Genomic DNA, 16539 nt, shown 5'->3' on the forward strand with positions numbered 1-16539 from the left:
CAAGGCGAGAGATGATGAGGGCATGGACTAGGGTTTTTGCAGATTCTTGGTTGAGGAATGAACGGATTCGTGAAATATTTTTGAGTTGAAGTCGGCAGGAAGTGGAAAGGGCTTGGATATGTGGTTTGAAGGAGAGATCAGCGTCAAATAATTCTATTTTCTCTAGTTGCCTTCCGCGACAGCCCAGGAGGAATGCCAACCACAGCCTGAAGAACTTTCCGGCCAAAGACTAGATCCCGGTTGGACCAGAAGTCCAATCTATAATGCTTAGTAAAGGTGTGTAGAGAAGACCATGTTGCAGCCCTGCAAATCTGCTCTGTGAAAGCACCAGCCCTTTCAGCCTAAGAGACGGAGGTAGACCTGGTGAAATGAGCCTTTAGGCCAGCAGGAACCGCAATATTCTGAGCTAGATACACCTCAGTAATGGCCTTTTTTATTCAGTTGGCAATGGTACTGTTCGCTACTTTCTTGTCCTTGTCTCGGCCAGATAAATGAACGAAAAGATTTTGGTCAATTCTGAAGGATTTAGTTTGTTCGAAATAGTGTAATACTATACGACGTACATCCAAGGTATGGAATCTGTATTCTTCCGGATTTGTAGGATTGTGACAGAACGATGGGAGGCCTATGTCCTGTGATCGGTGAAATTCTGACATTACTTTTGGAAGAAAACATGGATCTGGTCGGAACACAATGGAATCGTCCCTTATGCTAAGATAAGGTTCTCTAATTGAGAGGGCTTGTATTTCCCCCACTCGTCTTGCAGTAGAAATGGCAACTAAGAAGGCGGTTTTGCAGGACAGGAGCTGTGAGGAACAAGATGATAACGGCTCAAATGGAGGAGCCGTAAGGCCCTTTAGGACTATGTTTAAGTCCCATGATGGTACAAAGATTTGTTGTTTTGGACAATGTCTTGATGCTGAGACCATAAACCTTTTTATCCAACGATGACCTGCAAGGTCTTGGTCAAAGACAGAACTCAAAGCTGATACTTGAACTTTTAATGTACTCGGCTTCAACCTCAACTCTAATCCTTTTTGTAGAAAGTCTAATATTTGTGAGATATTAGGGTGGAAGGGGTCAGGATTATGAGGATGACACCACGAGGAGAATCTTTTCCAAATTTTGTTATACATAGCGTTGGTGATAGGTTTTCTGGATTTTTGTAAAGTAGAAATTACTGACTCTGAAAGACCTTTAGCTTGTAATACCTGGGCTTCAGTAGCCAGGCTGCCAGCTTGAATTTTTGGGGATTCGAATGATAAAAGGGACCCTGGAGGAGAAGATCCTCTGATGCTTGTAGAGAAACTGGACCATCCACTTGTAATTCTCTGATGAGGTGGTACCAGCTCCTCTTCGGCCATGCTGGAGCTACCAGGATAGTCGGGACATGATCGTCTCGGATCTTCCGAAGGGTCCTTGCAAGCAACGGTATTGGAGGAAACACGTATGCTAGCCGGAATCTCCATGCATGAGCAAAGGCATCTACTCCTTGAGACTTGTCTTTGGGGTCTAGAGAGAAGTAGTTCTCGACCTGTGCATTCTGACTTGAAGCTAAGAGATCTATGTCTGGAAGGCCCCATCTGTTCGTCAACATCCTGAAAACATCCGTCTTCAGGCTCCATTCTCCTGGTTGTAAGTCGTGACGACTTAGGAGATCTGCTTGAACATTTACTGACCCTTTGAGGTGTATTGCTGATAGTGAGAGATGTTTCTCTGCCCAGCAAAAAAAAATTCTGCTTGATACTACTTTCAAGTGGTTGAACTTCGGACTCCCCTGGTGTTTGAGATGCGCTACAGTCGTTATATTTTCCGAGTACACTCTGACATGTTGACCTACAATTAGACTGTTGGCGGCTAGAAGGGCCTTCTCCACTGCCATCAATTCTCTGAGGTTGGAAGAACTGGAGCTTTCTTTCCGATTCCAGTGACCCTGGAATGGGACCTGCGACACAACCGCACCCCAGCCTTTTTGACTGGCACCTGTTGTCACTGTTACCAGTGGATTTTGTGTCCAGTCCACACCTCTTAGCAGGTTTGTTTGGATGACCTACCAGGTTAACGAGGCCTTTACCTTCCCTGGAGTGTATACTCTTCTGTTTAGGAAATTTGGATTTCCATTCCAGTTTTCCAGAATATGTGCCTGCAGAAATCTGGAATGGGCCTGAGCCCACTGGACTGATTGTATGCAGGCCGTCATTGACCCCAGAAGAGACATTGCTGTCCGCAAAGTAGGGGACCTTTGTTTTCTGAAGTCTAGGACCTTGGATATCAGGTTCTTCCGGTGCTCTTCTGGTAGAAAGGATTTTTGATTTTCCGAGTCCAATAGGACTCCCAAAAATTTTATTACTTTTGATGGTAATAGATAAGACTTCTTTAGATTGGGTATCCAACCTAAAAGTCGTAAGATGTTCAGAGTTCTGGCAATCCTCTGACTGAGAATTTCGGCGGAAGGACCGATGATTAGAAGGTCGTCCAAGTAAGGTACTATGGCGACGTCTTGGTTTCTGTTATGAGATACAGCTTCCGCCATGACTCTGGAGAAAACCCTTGGGACCGAGGAGATCCCAAAGAGGAGAACATTATATTGAAAATGTAGAATCTTGTGATTCAACTGGACCGCAAATCTTAGATACCTCCTGTGACGAGGATGTATCGGGATATGGAAATAGGCATCTTTGAGATCTATTGTTGCCATATATGAATGAGGAGCTATCAGAGGGATGGCTGATTTTACTGACTCCATTTTGAATTTGCGGTAAGTAATGTATTGGTTGAGAGCTTTTAGATTTATTATGATCCGGGCTTGTCCGGAAGGCTTTTTTACCATAAATATACGGGAGTAATGCCCTTTTCCCTGCTCGTTTACCGGGACCATTGAAATAGCTCTCAAGGTCATCAGATCTTGTAAACCTGACATCATTAATTTCTGAGTCTCCCGAGATGATGGGGAGGTGACTCTTAGGATCCTGGGAGGAAGCACCTCGAACTCTATAAGAAGACCTTGTTGGATAACACTTACGGCCCAAGGGCTGTTGGAGATATTCTGCCAACTGTGAACGAAGTTCGAAAGCCTCCCCCCCACCGGATCGGAGTCATTGTTTTTCTTGCTGTGACTGCTGGGGAATATTTTTGGGTTTCCCCTTGGCATAACTCCATCTACCGGATTTTCCTTTTCCCTTAACCTGGGAGGGCTGGGACTGGGAAGCCCGAAAAAAATGCTTCCTGGGAGGTCTCTGTTCAGGAAGAGTCTTTTTCCTGTCCGTGGCTTTTTCCAGGATGTCATCTAATGAGGGCCTGAACACAGTCACCCTTAAAGGGAATGGAACACAGCTTTATTTTTGAAGTGACATCTCCACTCCACATCTTTAGCCAGAGAGCTCTTCTGGACGAATTTGTCTGGACTAAAGACCTGGCGGCTACACGGATGGATTCCAGGGAGGCGTCTGCAAGAAATCCAGTTGCGCTATGTAAAATAGGCAAGGAGTCCAAGACTTCATCTCTCGGAGTACCCTGAGAGATGTGGTTTTCTAATGCTTCCATCCAGCGGAAGAGAGACCGGGCTACACAGGTGGATGCAATATTGAACCTGAGGGCCGAAGTGGAAGTTTCCCAGGATTTTTTGAGTAGGCTTTCAGTCTTCCTATCTAAGGGATCTTTTAACTGGGAGGAGTCTTTGAATGGCAGGGCAGTCTTTTGCCACTCTAGCCACCTGATCATCTATTTTTGGGATGTTCCATTTAATTGAATCCTCATCCAGAGGAAACCGATGTTTAAAGTCTGACGGGGTGGTTAGCCGTTTCTCAGGAAGTTCCCACTCATTATTGATCATATCAATGATACTTTTGTGTACGGGAAAACCAGGTTGTTTATCAGTATGTATGCCGAATAACTCATCCTGTATAGACTGAGGAACGGGTTCCTCCTTTAGCCCCATAGTATTCCTCACTGCGGACACCAATTCCTCAATATATTCAGAGTAAAAAAGGTATTTTCTGATTTCAGCAGTTTTATGAGGTAGGACATCTTCCCATTTAACTGAGGATGACGCATAAGAGCCATCAGATTCTGAATCAGAATATTCCTGGATCTTTCTCTTCTTGGGAAGCGATGGACCAGGTGAGGGTGGTGGTGGCGGTGGAGAAAGCGTGGCTAAAGATGTCTAACCAGGAACGTATCTCTTCAATTAGTGAAGGATGTTCAGCCTGGATTATTTTGTCCGTACAGGGTTGGCACCATTTTTTTCTCCCATTTTAAGGGCAGTTTTCCATTACAAGTAGCACATTTGCGCTTAGTAGTAGCTTTATGGCCAGGCTTGTCTCCCTGAAATGAGAGAGGAAGCAGTATGAGAAGGTACACTAAAATCTACCTTTAAATGGGACCCGTCCCTGCCACACTTACTGGGGCTTGGGGAGCGCTGGGCTCTGCAGCTGCAGGGCAAGACGTATCCATGCTGAGCAGGCTTACCTGAGACGTCTTCTGCAGCTTATATAGAAAATAATGCTGCCCCAGCGCGTGGCACTTAGCCGCCCCTCCCCCTCCGCAGTCCCAGGCAGGCGTGCGAGGATGCAGCGTGCCTCACACGCCGTTCGGAGGTCCATCCCAGACAGAGTAACGCTCCTTCACACAGGAGCGCCGACCCGGAAGTGAAGCGTCACATGACTTCCGGGTCGCCGAACAGCGCGCACAGGAGGGGGGGACGCCGGAGAGCTCAGGGAGGCCTCCGGGATGGGATCACCGGCCCGCTTTACCCCCGCAAGGGGACGCAGGAGGCCGGGAATGCGGTCCCAGAATCCGAAGAGACGGGAGCATAACGGAGTAGGAAGCCCTGGGGGCCCGACAAGATTATAAGGTACACTGCCAGAGCCGGCCGCGCAGCACACCAGGAACCTCTCCATGCCCCATGGGGAACAGGAAAGACACTGGTTAATGGGAGGTGGGAGGGGTTTTTAACCTCTTGTGCTTCCTGTCCCCCATTAGGGTATGGAGACAACCTCCTGGGCTGTCGTGGACGGCAACTAGAGAAAGTAAAATGTTCATTTTTTCCTTCCACATTGCTTTAGTTCTCATGAAGCACCTGAAGGGTTGATAAACTTCTTGAATGTGGTTTTGCACACCTTGAGGGGTGCAGTTTTTGGAATGGTGTCACTTTTAGGTATTTTCTGTTATATTGACCCCACAAACTCACTTCAAATGTAATGTGGTCCCTACAAAATGGTTTTGTAATAATGAGAAATCGATGGTCAACTTTTAACCCTTATAACATCCTAAGGAAAATAAATTATGTTTACAAAATTGTGCTGATGTAAAGTAGACATGTGGGAAATGTTATTTATTATCTATTTTGTGTGACATCACTCTCTGACTTAAGGGCACAAAAATTAAAAAGTTTGAAAATTGCAAAATGTTTGCAAAACGTCCATCAGTCTCAGAGTCAGTGGGATCTGTTTAAACGTTCCAGAGTTATGACCACATAAAGTGACACTGGTCAGTATTGCAAAAATTGGCTTGGTCTTTAAGTACCAAATTGGCTCCGTCACTAAGGGGTTAACAGTCTGGATTGTCTTAGGCTACTTTCACACTAGTCCGTCGGTACGGGCCGTCGCAAACCGTCGGCCGACGGACAGTGTGTTAATTTAGCACGTGGGCAGCGGATGCAGTTTTACAACGCATCCGCTGCCCCATTGTAATGTCCGGGGAGGAGGGGGCGGAGTTCCGCGCATGCGCTGTCGAAAATGGTGGACTCGACGCACAAAAAAAGTTACATGGAACTTTTTTTGTGCCGATGGTCCGCCAAAACACGACGCATCCGTCGCACGACGGATGCGACGTGTGGCAATCCGTCGCTAATGCAAGTCAATGGAGAAAAAAACGCATCCTGCGGGCAAATTTGCAGGATGCGTTTTTCTCCAAAACGACGCATTGCGTCGAACGAAGCTAGTGTGAAAGTAGCCTTACACGTGTCTGTACTACTTGTTTGCTCCTTTGTGGCTTTGCTGCCTTCAGTCTGAATCTACAATGTGCACATTCCAATAAGAACAAGAGAAAGCATTGCATGTACAGGTGTCCAACCTTTTGCCAGCGCTGCACATGGACACGAAACCTCCAATTCCTTGAAGCTTTATCGGCCTTCAGCAGCATAAGCCTCGTGTACAAATATTACTCCATTTGGAAATAATACACCACGTCGAGCTGCTGGATTTCAGTGATGGGATTCAATCAGGTAAAAATAGTCCCCAGAATGCGGAATATCATCTAGTCCGGTTGCCAGGCAACCATCACACACACAACAGTCATTTCCATGAATCAAGGAATCAATAGCACAAAGACGCATCGAGCTGGAAAAAGGCCATGATTTCATTTCTTCCCTTTTAAAGCACTGTCGGCTGTGGTCACACAAAGGACGAGGAATATTAACGTAAGAGCATACTACAGCGGCCGCAGCCACATATACAAGCTGCACATTGGATGGATTACAGAACGGGAATGGGTGGTTTTATTGCCATTGGTTATTATAATCAAGGCAGCAAATAGAAAAACAGAATGTAAGTAACGTTGCGTGCCGGAGCTGCCGACCACCAATCAGAGCCGCAGCCCCCCGCTGCGTTACTGGGTGAGCCGGCCAGGCTGCATGGAAAGGAGCTGAAGGAATCGCAGCGCCTCCACCTTATTTTACCAACATTTCTAAAATAAAAAGCAAGACTGTCACACAAGCAGTGCACTAGGATGCAGATTTCCACAACCTCCTACACCCCTATAAGTTCCCTTAACCCCTTCTAGACAGAGCCCTTTTTCATTTTTTGCGTTTCTGTTTTTCGCTCCCCTTCTTCCCAGAGCCTTAACCTTTTTTATTTTTCCATCCATATGGCCATGTGAGGGCTTGTTTTTTGCGGGAAGCGTTGTACTTTTGAACTACACCATTGATTTTACCATATAGGGTACTCAAAAACGGGAAACAAATTCTGAATGCGGGAAATTGCAAAAAAAAAGTGCAATTCCACAACTGTTTTTTGGATATTTTTTTTTAACATGTTCACCAAAAGCTAAAACTGACCTGCCATTATGATTCTCCAGGTCATTACGAGTTCATAGACACCAAACATCTCTAGGATCTTTTTATTTAAGTGGTGAAAAAAAAATTCCAAAGTTTGTTTAAAAAAAAAAAAAAAAAACCTGCGCCATTTTCCGATACCCGAAGCGTGTCTATTTTTCGTGATCTCGGGTTAGCTGAGGGCTTATTTTTTGGGCACCAAGCTGACATTTTTAATAATGCCATTTTGGAGCAGATATGATCTTTTGATCGCCCTTTATTGCATATTAATGCAATGTTGCAGCGATCAAAAAACCATAGTTCTGGCATTTTGACTTTTTTCTTGTTACGTCGTTTAGCGATTGGGTTAATTCTTTTTTTATATTGATAGATTGGGCGATTCTGAATGCAGTGATAATACAGTACATACAGGTATGTTTGATTTTTATATTGTTTTATTTTGAAGGGGGCGATAGGTGGGTGATTTGAATTTTTTTTTACTTCTCGCATGCTTCAATAGTCCCCATGGGAGACTAGAAGCTGCCATAATCCGATCGGCTCTGCTACATACAGGGGATCAAATTGCCTGTATGTAGCAGAATTGCTGACTTGCTATGAGCGCCGACCACTGGGAGAGATGTGGGCTCACCGCCAAAGCCTGCATCAAAGGGGGAGACACGCCATGTGAAGCACATGTATGGCGCATGTCGTGAAGGGGTTAAAAGATTTGTCTACTACAGAACAACCCCTCAGTGACCCATGGGTACTGCATAACATTAAAAAGGCAAGTATAAATGGCTCCAGTTTCTGGGCTGTGCGTTTTGGCTATATAGCTTTCCATGGGCAGGTGTCTGAACAGTCAGGTCTGGGTCCTGCTTTGCCCCTGAGGCCTGCTGACACAGAGGTGATATACTACAGTTTGGGTACACCTTGTCGCAACTAGTGGCATCACATTACCCTATGTTCAGGGGCACACTGATCACGGAAGGCAGTGCGCTGCTGACAGTTCGGACTAGTGGCATGGTTGTAACTCTGGCCCAAACTACGCGCTCGCCCAGGCTGCAACCAGAGCATCTTTGCCTCTGCAGCATTGGAGAACAGCAGAGCATTGACTTTGGCCAGAGCAAGTAAAGCACTTGTAAGTGCTGCGTTCCTTGTCTAGACCGGCTGCTGAGAAGACCCCTGCAGTGTTACATCTTGGTTAATGCATTGGAATCATATTGATTGGACACCGTTTTAATGACATGATTGGAAGATGTCTTCTATGGTTTGTAACAGAAATGGGCTCCATTCTCCCATCATTGTTATTTATGGGAGGACTGGGCACGGCTGCAGAGTATCGGAGCGGAGCACAAGTGCGTCTCTCTAAACGGACATCTGTCAAGTCTTAAGAGCTTTATTGTTCTCGAGAGGAACCACAAAGGGCAGCAGCCAAGAAATCAAACACACGCTCTGAATGCAATCCTACAGGGACGCAGGCTAGCAACCGAGGACCAGCAGAAGCCTCTGGCCTAATGCTCAGGCAACGCCAACGGCCAGAGGACGAAAAACTGACATGGAAATCCACCATGAGAATGAAATGATGGACATTGCTGACTTATCTGAGCCTTTCCACCTGATGATTCATGATGGTCCTCCCTTGTTAAAGGGGATGTCCCATCTCTCACATTTATGGATCACAGGAATGCTTCATCTGCAGCTCCCACAAAATGAATAGGGAGCGCTAGGCATGGATGGCCGGCTCTTCCCTGACTCGATTTCCCAGGTAACGGTTGTTTTCTAGTGTTAAGTGAGAGAAAGCCTCAAAAACGTGTGCGCAAACATGGGAAAATAAGTCATCGCAGAAGGGCAGGGTGGACAGAGACTAGCAGGGCACATGGCAGCCACAGAAGTGACAGGGAATTATTAATTGCAAGCTTCAGATTTTTGGCAAGGCACCCATAAGATGTCCACAGGAGAATCTACAAAACTTTTGTTTTGCACTTTATGACCTCTAATAAGTGAGTATTTTCAAAAGTTTGCAATCTGAATCAACTTGCTTTCTGCAGCGTATGGAAGACATAATAAATACTGCCAATAGAAAATTCAGATAGAAAAACCACAGCATCTCTGCTACAGGTAAAGGAAGCTTTAGACTTCTCTCTTATGCATTCGCTTCTGATTTTGGCTTTAAAACGCTGGTGTAAAAAATACTGTTAGAATCTGCATGATGCGCCGAGTTGTCAGATTCCAAGGTACTTTTTGCAGCAACTTATTTACCATCACATGAATATCAAAACTGCGCTTCCCCTGAATCCTGAACTTATCCATGCTTTCTTCTAACAGGAAGTAATCCAATTTTTTACAAAAAAAAAAAAAAACAAAGACACAAGTAGTCTCATCACCGATGTAGATGAAGTCTACAGAAGAGACCTTCAATTAAAAAAAAAAAAAAAAAACCTGTTCAAATTAAGGCTTGCTGGTTGCCAATTATATTGCCACATTTCCAACGTCCTTCCTTGTTTTTATACATTGAGCACGATGAATTTGCATTTTCTGTGTGATTACAGCTTCACAGCACATAAGAAATTAAAGCTGTGTGATGCCGAATGCATATGGTAACACAAAAGCCGCAATGTGAGTGTTTTGTACCAAACTGTAGTTCATCTCTTTAATTCTTAGGGGTTTTTTTCTCTCCTAGCACTGCTTGTACGGCTGGTGTCACACTGGAGTCACATCGGATGCGATATGCTAACGACACTAGCCGAGCGTCAGTGCTCTGTGCTCCCATCAATCACAGCACATCATCACCACTGTCCCCATTGGGGCTCACAATATAAATTCCCTATCAGTAGGTCTCTGTAATGTGGGAGGAAACCAGAGAACCCAGAGGAAACCCGAAAACCCAGAGGAAACCCAAACAAACACGGGGAGAACATAAACTCTTTGCAGATGATGTTCTTGGTGGGATTTGAGCTCACAGGCCTGCACAGCATCACTGCTAACCACTGAGCCACCGTGCCGCCCTATAATTTATTTTTTGTTTAAATGATGAATTACCATTTTATTTGGTTCCTTTTGATATGTGGGAATTTTTAAGAGATTATTAATAAAAACACACTGAAAGGAGGAGTTGTCTTAGAGGAAATCTGTCACCAGGTTTCTTTCCACCTAACCCTGGTGACAGATTTCCTAATAGAGACATGTTCATTTTTTTTGCTGGGCTTCCCCCTAAGAAGCTGTCCGCTCTGTAACAATATACATACCCTCAGGGCTCGGACACCATGAAGCGGTTAAGGGAAGTAGCATGTACTCCTTGCGGGCAGCTTTGGAAGCAACTCACTAAATATGGTTTACATTGTAGAAAAAAAAAAAAAAGTCAGTGGCAGGGCAGCCACAAAAACAAAAGCAAAACCATAAAAAACTGAAGCACTTCCAATAAAACATTACAGTTTAATCTAACTATAATAATAATATTCTTTATTTATATAGCGCCAACATATTCCGCAGCGCTTTACAGTTTAACAGTTTCAAACACAACAGTCATAGGTAACAATGTTAACAATACAATAATAAAGCAAAATAAGACGACCCTGCTCGTGAGAGCTTACAATCTACAATGAGGTGGAGGAGATACAAAGTGCAGGTGTGTATTTACAATGATGTATTTACAATGATGGTCCAGCCATCTTCAGGGGGTGGGGGATAGATGGAGATAGTGAATGGGCTACACACAAACATAAAATGACTTTGATTAGTGAACATGATAGGCCGCTCTAAACAAATGTGTTTTGAGCGAGCGCCTAAAACTATGCAAGTTGTGGATGGTCCTAATATCTTGGGGTAGAGCATTCCAGAGGATTGGCGCAGCACGGGAGAGGTCTTGGAGTCGGGAGTGGGAGGTACGGATTAGTTGCAGAGGTTAGTCGAAAGTCATTTGCAGAGCGCAGAGGTCGGTTAGGCCGATAGACAGAAATGAGGGAGGAGATGTAAGGGGGTGCCGCACTGTGGAGAGCTTTGTGGGTGAGAACAAGTACTTTGAATTGTATCCTGTAATGAATGGGCAGCCAGTGTAACGACTGGCGAAGAGCGGACACGTCCGAGTGACGATTAGCCAGATGGACGACCCGGGCTGCCGCATTAAGGATAGACTGGAGAGGGGAAAGTCGAGTAAGGGGGAGGCCAATTAATAGAGCATTACAGTAATCCAGGCGGGAGTGGATCAGGGCGACAGTGAGGGTTTTTGTTGTTTCCATGGTGAGAAAAGGGCGGATTCTAGAGATGTTCTTTAGGTGTAAGCGGCACGAGCGGGCAAGAGATTGTATATGGGATGTGAAGGAGAGATCGGAGTAAAACATAACACCCTGACAGCGCGCCTGCTGCCGAACTGTTATTATGGTGCCACCCACAGAGAGGGAAATGTCAGATTTAGGCTAGGTTCACATTGCGTTAGTGCAGTCCGTTCAGCGCATACGCCGTCTTTGGCACAGCGCTAGCGCAGATGGAGCATCTGCTAGCTCCATCTGCGCTAGCAGTGACGGACCCGGAAACGCTGCAGCCTGCGTCTCGGGTCCGTCACTCAATGACGGCACATCGCCTAGCGCACGCCCATTGTGGGCGTGCGCTAGCGATGCGTCCAACATTGCTTTCAATGGCGGCGTTAATGGACTACATTACACCGCGTTATGCCGCGGTTTAACGTACAGCCATAACGCAATGTGAACCTAGCCTTAGGGAGGTTAGTAGATGGCGGGAGCAGAAGAAGTTCAGTTTTGGAGAGGTTGAGTTTCAGATAGAGAGCGGACATGATGTTGGAGACTGCGGACAGACAGTCACTGGCATTCTCTAGTACAGCGGGGGTAAGGTCAGGGAATGACGTGTATAGTTGTGTGTCATCAGCATAAAGATGGTACTGAAAGCCAAATCTGCTGATGGTCTGTCCAGTTGGGGCTGTGTAGAGGGAGAAGAGAAGGGGGCCAAGGACTGAGCCCTGAGGTACCCCAACAGTGAGAGGAAGAGGAGATGAAGTGGAGCCAGCAAACAGAACACTGAAGGAGCGGTCAGAAAGATAGGAAGGGAATCAGGAGAGAGCAGTGTCCTTAATGTCTAATGACTGGAGCCTAGAGATTAGGAGAGGGTGGTCAACAGTGTCAAAAGCTGCAGAAAGGTCGAGAAGAATGAGCAGAGAGTGGTCACTGTTACTTTTTGCTGTCAGAAGGTGATTGGTCACCTTGATGAGTGCAGTTTCTGTCGAATGTAGGGGGCGGAAACCAGACTGTGAAGGGTCTAGGAGGGAATGAATGGAGAACCAAAATACATGTAAGAAATATACAGAAAGAGGTGATTTAACAACTAGAAAGTGGCAAGCATGAAAGGCATACAAATCCCTTCTGATGCAAACACCTGTATACTTACCCAACAAAACACAACCAATAATAACAATAAAGGTACGTGCCCACGATCAGGAACTGCTGCAGCATCAAAACTACAGCAGCCAGATGTTACAGCATAGTGGATGGGATTTCTAGAAATCCCATGTGCGCTATGCATGAACAGATACCTGCGGATCACCTGCGGAGACTGACATGCGGTGCATCTCTCCAGACTGCAGCATGTCAGTTTCTCTTGCGGAGACACAGGTTTCTGCAACAGAAGTTCCATCAATAGAATGTATTGAATGTGGTAAATGCGCACAGTGCAGTGGACAGATGCGGATTCACCTGCATGCAATAGACCGCAGCTCTTTGGACGCAGAGAACATACGTTGCATCTGAAGTGCTGCTAGTTCCAGTCCGTGGGCACCTGAAATAAGACAATTTCCAAAAGTTAATTCCCAAGACTATCCAAAACTGTTCCACCATGTTTACAGAAAACGTACAATAATGAAGCACATCATGTAGAACATGGTTTAGCAGCCAAGCTGTATAGTACGGGTCCAGACTTCAGGGCTTGGCAAATTTTAGAAAGAAACTCCGCAATATTCTGAGCGCCTTGGCCTCCTGAGCCCTGGATGATATCAATATAGCAGAAGCGTACAGCAATTCTCACTATACTGTGAAAGGGATCGGGTGCAGCTAACAAGTGTGAAGAGCCTGCACAGCAGACACGCTCCGCGGTCCGAGCGCAGGATTCGGTGTCCACCAGGACCGCCAGCTGGGTAATAGAGGGGGGGGGAACCTCTGTGGAGCTTTACCAGCTGTATACACAGACACCAGCCCATATATGACAGCCGTCGCGGTGGGATCTTCCTGACCAAGCACCGAGCTGCAGACACATGAACATTATGCCCTTTTTAACAATTTAGTAGTGTTTCTTTAAGGTCTGGTGACAGATCCTTTAACCAATATATACATTATTATTATTATTATTCATTTTTATAGCGCCATTTATTCCATGGCGCTTTACATGTGAAATACGGGGCAAATATAGACAAATACATTAAACATGAGCAAAAACAAGGCACACGGGTACATAAGGAGGGAGGACCCTGCCCGCGAGGGCTCACAGTCTGCAAGGGATGGGTGATGATACACTAGGAGAGGGCAGAGCTGGTTGTGCGGCGGTTCAGTAGGTTCAGGATCACTGCAGGCTGTAGGCTACATCTTACAGGCGTTACAGTAAACCTGCCACCTTATAGGGGCTCTAGCCTGAACACGTCAGCACATATCGCTCCCATATCCTTCACATTATATCTGGTGCGCTCTGATCTCTGAGACCCCCACTGACCTGAGAATGGAGGGGACGTGGCTCCACAATGTACTGCAGCTGCCCCATTCATTGTGGAGAGCGGAGCTGGTGTAGTGTTACTCCCCCTGGGGCCCAGGATCAGTGGGGGCCCCAGAGCTCAGATGAGAAAACACGTAAAGGGGTTTCCCAGGATTCTAGAGAATCTGGTATAAAGTATTATTCATCCCACAAGTCTCCTTTCTGCGATCACCACTGGCATGAAGACGCCGTCCCACCCGTCACCTGGGCTGGTGGGCTCAGAAGCACGAGTACGGAGGCCAGTGACTAGCAGAAGCAGTCAGATGACAACTCATTTTGTTATTTATACCATTTGTTCGCCTGGACCAATTTAAAAAAAGTAAAAATAAATAATCATGAAAACCTTCTTTAATAATCTTGCAATGCTCTCAGCAGAATCTAGGCTGCTTTAGAGATGAACGAATTTGATCAGGTCAGAGCTTCTGCAGCAAGCTGTAGCACTTACCGAATAACTGCAGGGGGAACCCGGATACCTGGATCGCTCCCGGTGTTTGGCTCCACAGCTGCATGTGTCGCGGCTGTGTGACAGCACAGGCATGGAGAGCCCAACACACAGGCTGTCACACAGCCGCGACACATGCAGCTGCGAAGCCAAACAGCCGGAGCGATCCAGGTATCCGGGTTCCCCCTGCAGTTATTCGGTAAGTGCTACAGCTTGCTGCAGAAGCCCTGACCTGATCAAATTCGCTCATCTCTATGCTGATTACTACCGACTTCAGGTCAGATAGGTGACATGTTAGCAATAGCCAAAGATCTAGGATACCAATGACAGCGCCATCGCCCCCAAGTGGCGAGTGCAGGACATAGCACTGGGGCAGTATAGTCACCCCCCAGGGGGGGCACACAGCACAGCACGGGGCAGTATAGTCACCCCCCTGGGGGGCACACAGCACAGAACTGGGGCAGTATAGCCACACCCCCAGGGGCACACAGCATTGGGGCAGTATAGTCACCCCCCAGGGTGCACACAGCACAGCAGTGGGGCAGTATAGCCACCCCCCCAGGGGGCACACAGCACAGCACCGGGGCAGTATAGTCACCCCCCAGGGGGCCTCACAGCACTGGGGCAGTATAGCCACCCCCCAGGGGGGAACACAGCACGGCACTGAGGCAATATAGTCACCCCCCCAGGGGGCAGCACAGCACTGGGGCAGTATAGTCACCCCCCAGGGTGCACACACGTACTGGCTGGGGCAGTATAGTCACCCCCCCAGGAGGGCACACAGCACAGCATTGGGGCAGTATAGTCACCCCCCAGGGTGCACACAGCACTGGGGCAGTATAGTCACCCCCCCAGGGGGCACACAGCACAGCATCGGGGCAGTATAGTCACCCCCCCCAGGGGGCACACAGCACAGCACCGGGGCAGTATAGTCACCGGGCCCAGGGAGGCACACAGCACCGGGGCAGTATAGCCACCCCCCAGGTGCACACACGTACTGGCTGGGGCAGTATAGTCACCCCCCAGGAGGGCACACAGCACAGCATTGGGGCAGTATAGTCACCCCCCAGGGGGGCACACAGCAGTGGGACAGTATAGTCACCCCCCCCAGGGGGCACACAGCACAGCACCGGGGCAGTATAGTCACCGGGCCCAGGGAGGCACACAGCACTGGGGCAGTATAGTCACCCCCCAGGTGCACACACGTACTGGCTGGGGAGCCCCATACCAGAGGCTGACATATGACACAGCTGCACTGCTTCTTCCCTCCACTTCCAGATAAGGACAGGTGCCGGGACGGGCCAGAAATAACACCTGCGCCTACCATGATACATATACGGCAGTGAGAAGCCGCGTCCCGCACTGACTGCCGGCCACTTCTCACCGCCCCGCCTGCTCTCCACAACCAAGCCGGGGGCCCAGCTGAGCTCCAGCCGCCGGTCAGACTGACCCAGAGCAGGTGCCGGCCCTAGCAGCGGCCTCAGCCTCGACTCCCCTTCCTACCTGTGAGGGTCAGATCCGCCTCCAGGGCCGCTGAGCCTGACAGGAAGTTCTGAAACCGCCGCTCACCTCTCCAAAGGAGAACAACCCAATCCAGGGTCACGTGATCCGGGCCGGGGCGGGGTTTTTCGGTGAAGCAACACTTCGGATTGGACAAGGCTCGGAGTCGCCGCGCAATTTGCGATGGGAGTTGTAGTTTTGTAAGCTTGAGAGGCTTTTAAAAAAAACAAAAAAAAAAAAACGGGAGAGGTCCTGTGAGGAGACGCTGGTTATTTATACATCGTAGAGCTGTCACTGCAGCAGCGGAGCTCCGCCGCCCCCCACCGAGCTGTCAGCGGAGTGACAAGGAGCTATAGCCGCATTCTGTGTCCAGGTGCCGGCAGCGCCATAGGAAGCCATTCCCACAAGATAGGAAACTTTCTAACATTCTGAATTCCTATAAGGGGCTGTGCGGGGGTCTGCTGGGGCTGTGTGCCGGGGCTGTGTGCTGTGGCTGTGCGGGGGTCTGCTGGGGCTGTGTGCCGGGGCTGTGTGCTGTGGCTGTGCGGGGGTCTGATGGGGCTTTGTTTGTGTGTATGCCTGTGTGCGTGTGTATGCCTGTGTGCGTGTGTATGCCTGTGTGCGTGTGTATGCCTGTGTGTGTGTATGCCTGTGTGTGTGTGTGTATGCCTGTGTGCGTGTGTATGCCTGTGTGCGTGTGTATGCCTGTGTGCGTGTGTATGCCTGTGTGTGCGTGTGTATGCCTGTGTGCGTGTGTATGCCTGTGTGTGTGTGTATGCCTGTGTGTGTGTGTATGCCTGTGTGCGTGTGTATGCCTGTGTGT

The 16539-nt window shown here is 47.9% G+C and overlaps 1 protein-coding gene across 4 annotated transcripts in view; it reads right to left on the reverse strand.

The window, feature by feature from the left end:
- MTM1 (myotubularin 1) overlaps positions 1-15884 on the reverse strand; it is a 90958-nt gene extending 75074 nt beyond the window's left edge. Inside the window, exon 1 of one of the 4 annotated variants that reach the window (XM_077285234.1) lies at positions 15786-15884. Coding sequence is in view for 1 of the 4 variants with exons in the window: in XM_077285231.1 (XP_077141346.1) it covers positions 6073-6092 (20 nt within the window). In the remaining 3 variants the exon portion in view is untranslated. Of the gene's footprint in view, positions 1-6072; positions 6427-15540; positions 15690-15719 lie in introns of those variants that run through there. The other 3 variants (XM_077285232.1, XM_077285233.1, XM_077285231.1) reach the window with 3 other exon arrangements.
- Positions 15885-16539: the final 655 nt, after the last annotated feature.

The sequence above is a fragment of the Ranitomeya variabilis genome, chromosome 2, assembly GCF_051348905.1.
Source record: "Ranitomeya variabilis isolate aRanVar5 chromosome 2, aRanVar5.hap1, whole genome shotgun sequence".
In the NCBI taxonomy this organism is placed as follows: domain Eukaryota; kingdom Metazoa; phylum Chordata; class Amphibia; order Anura; family Dendrobatidae; genus Ranitomeya; species Ranitomeya variabilis.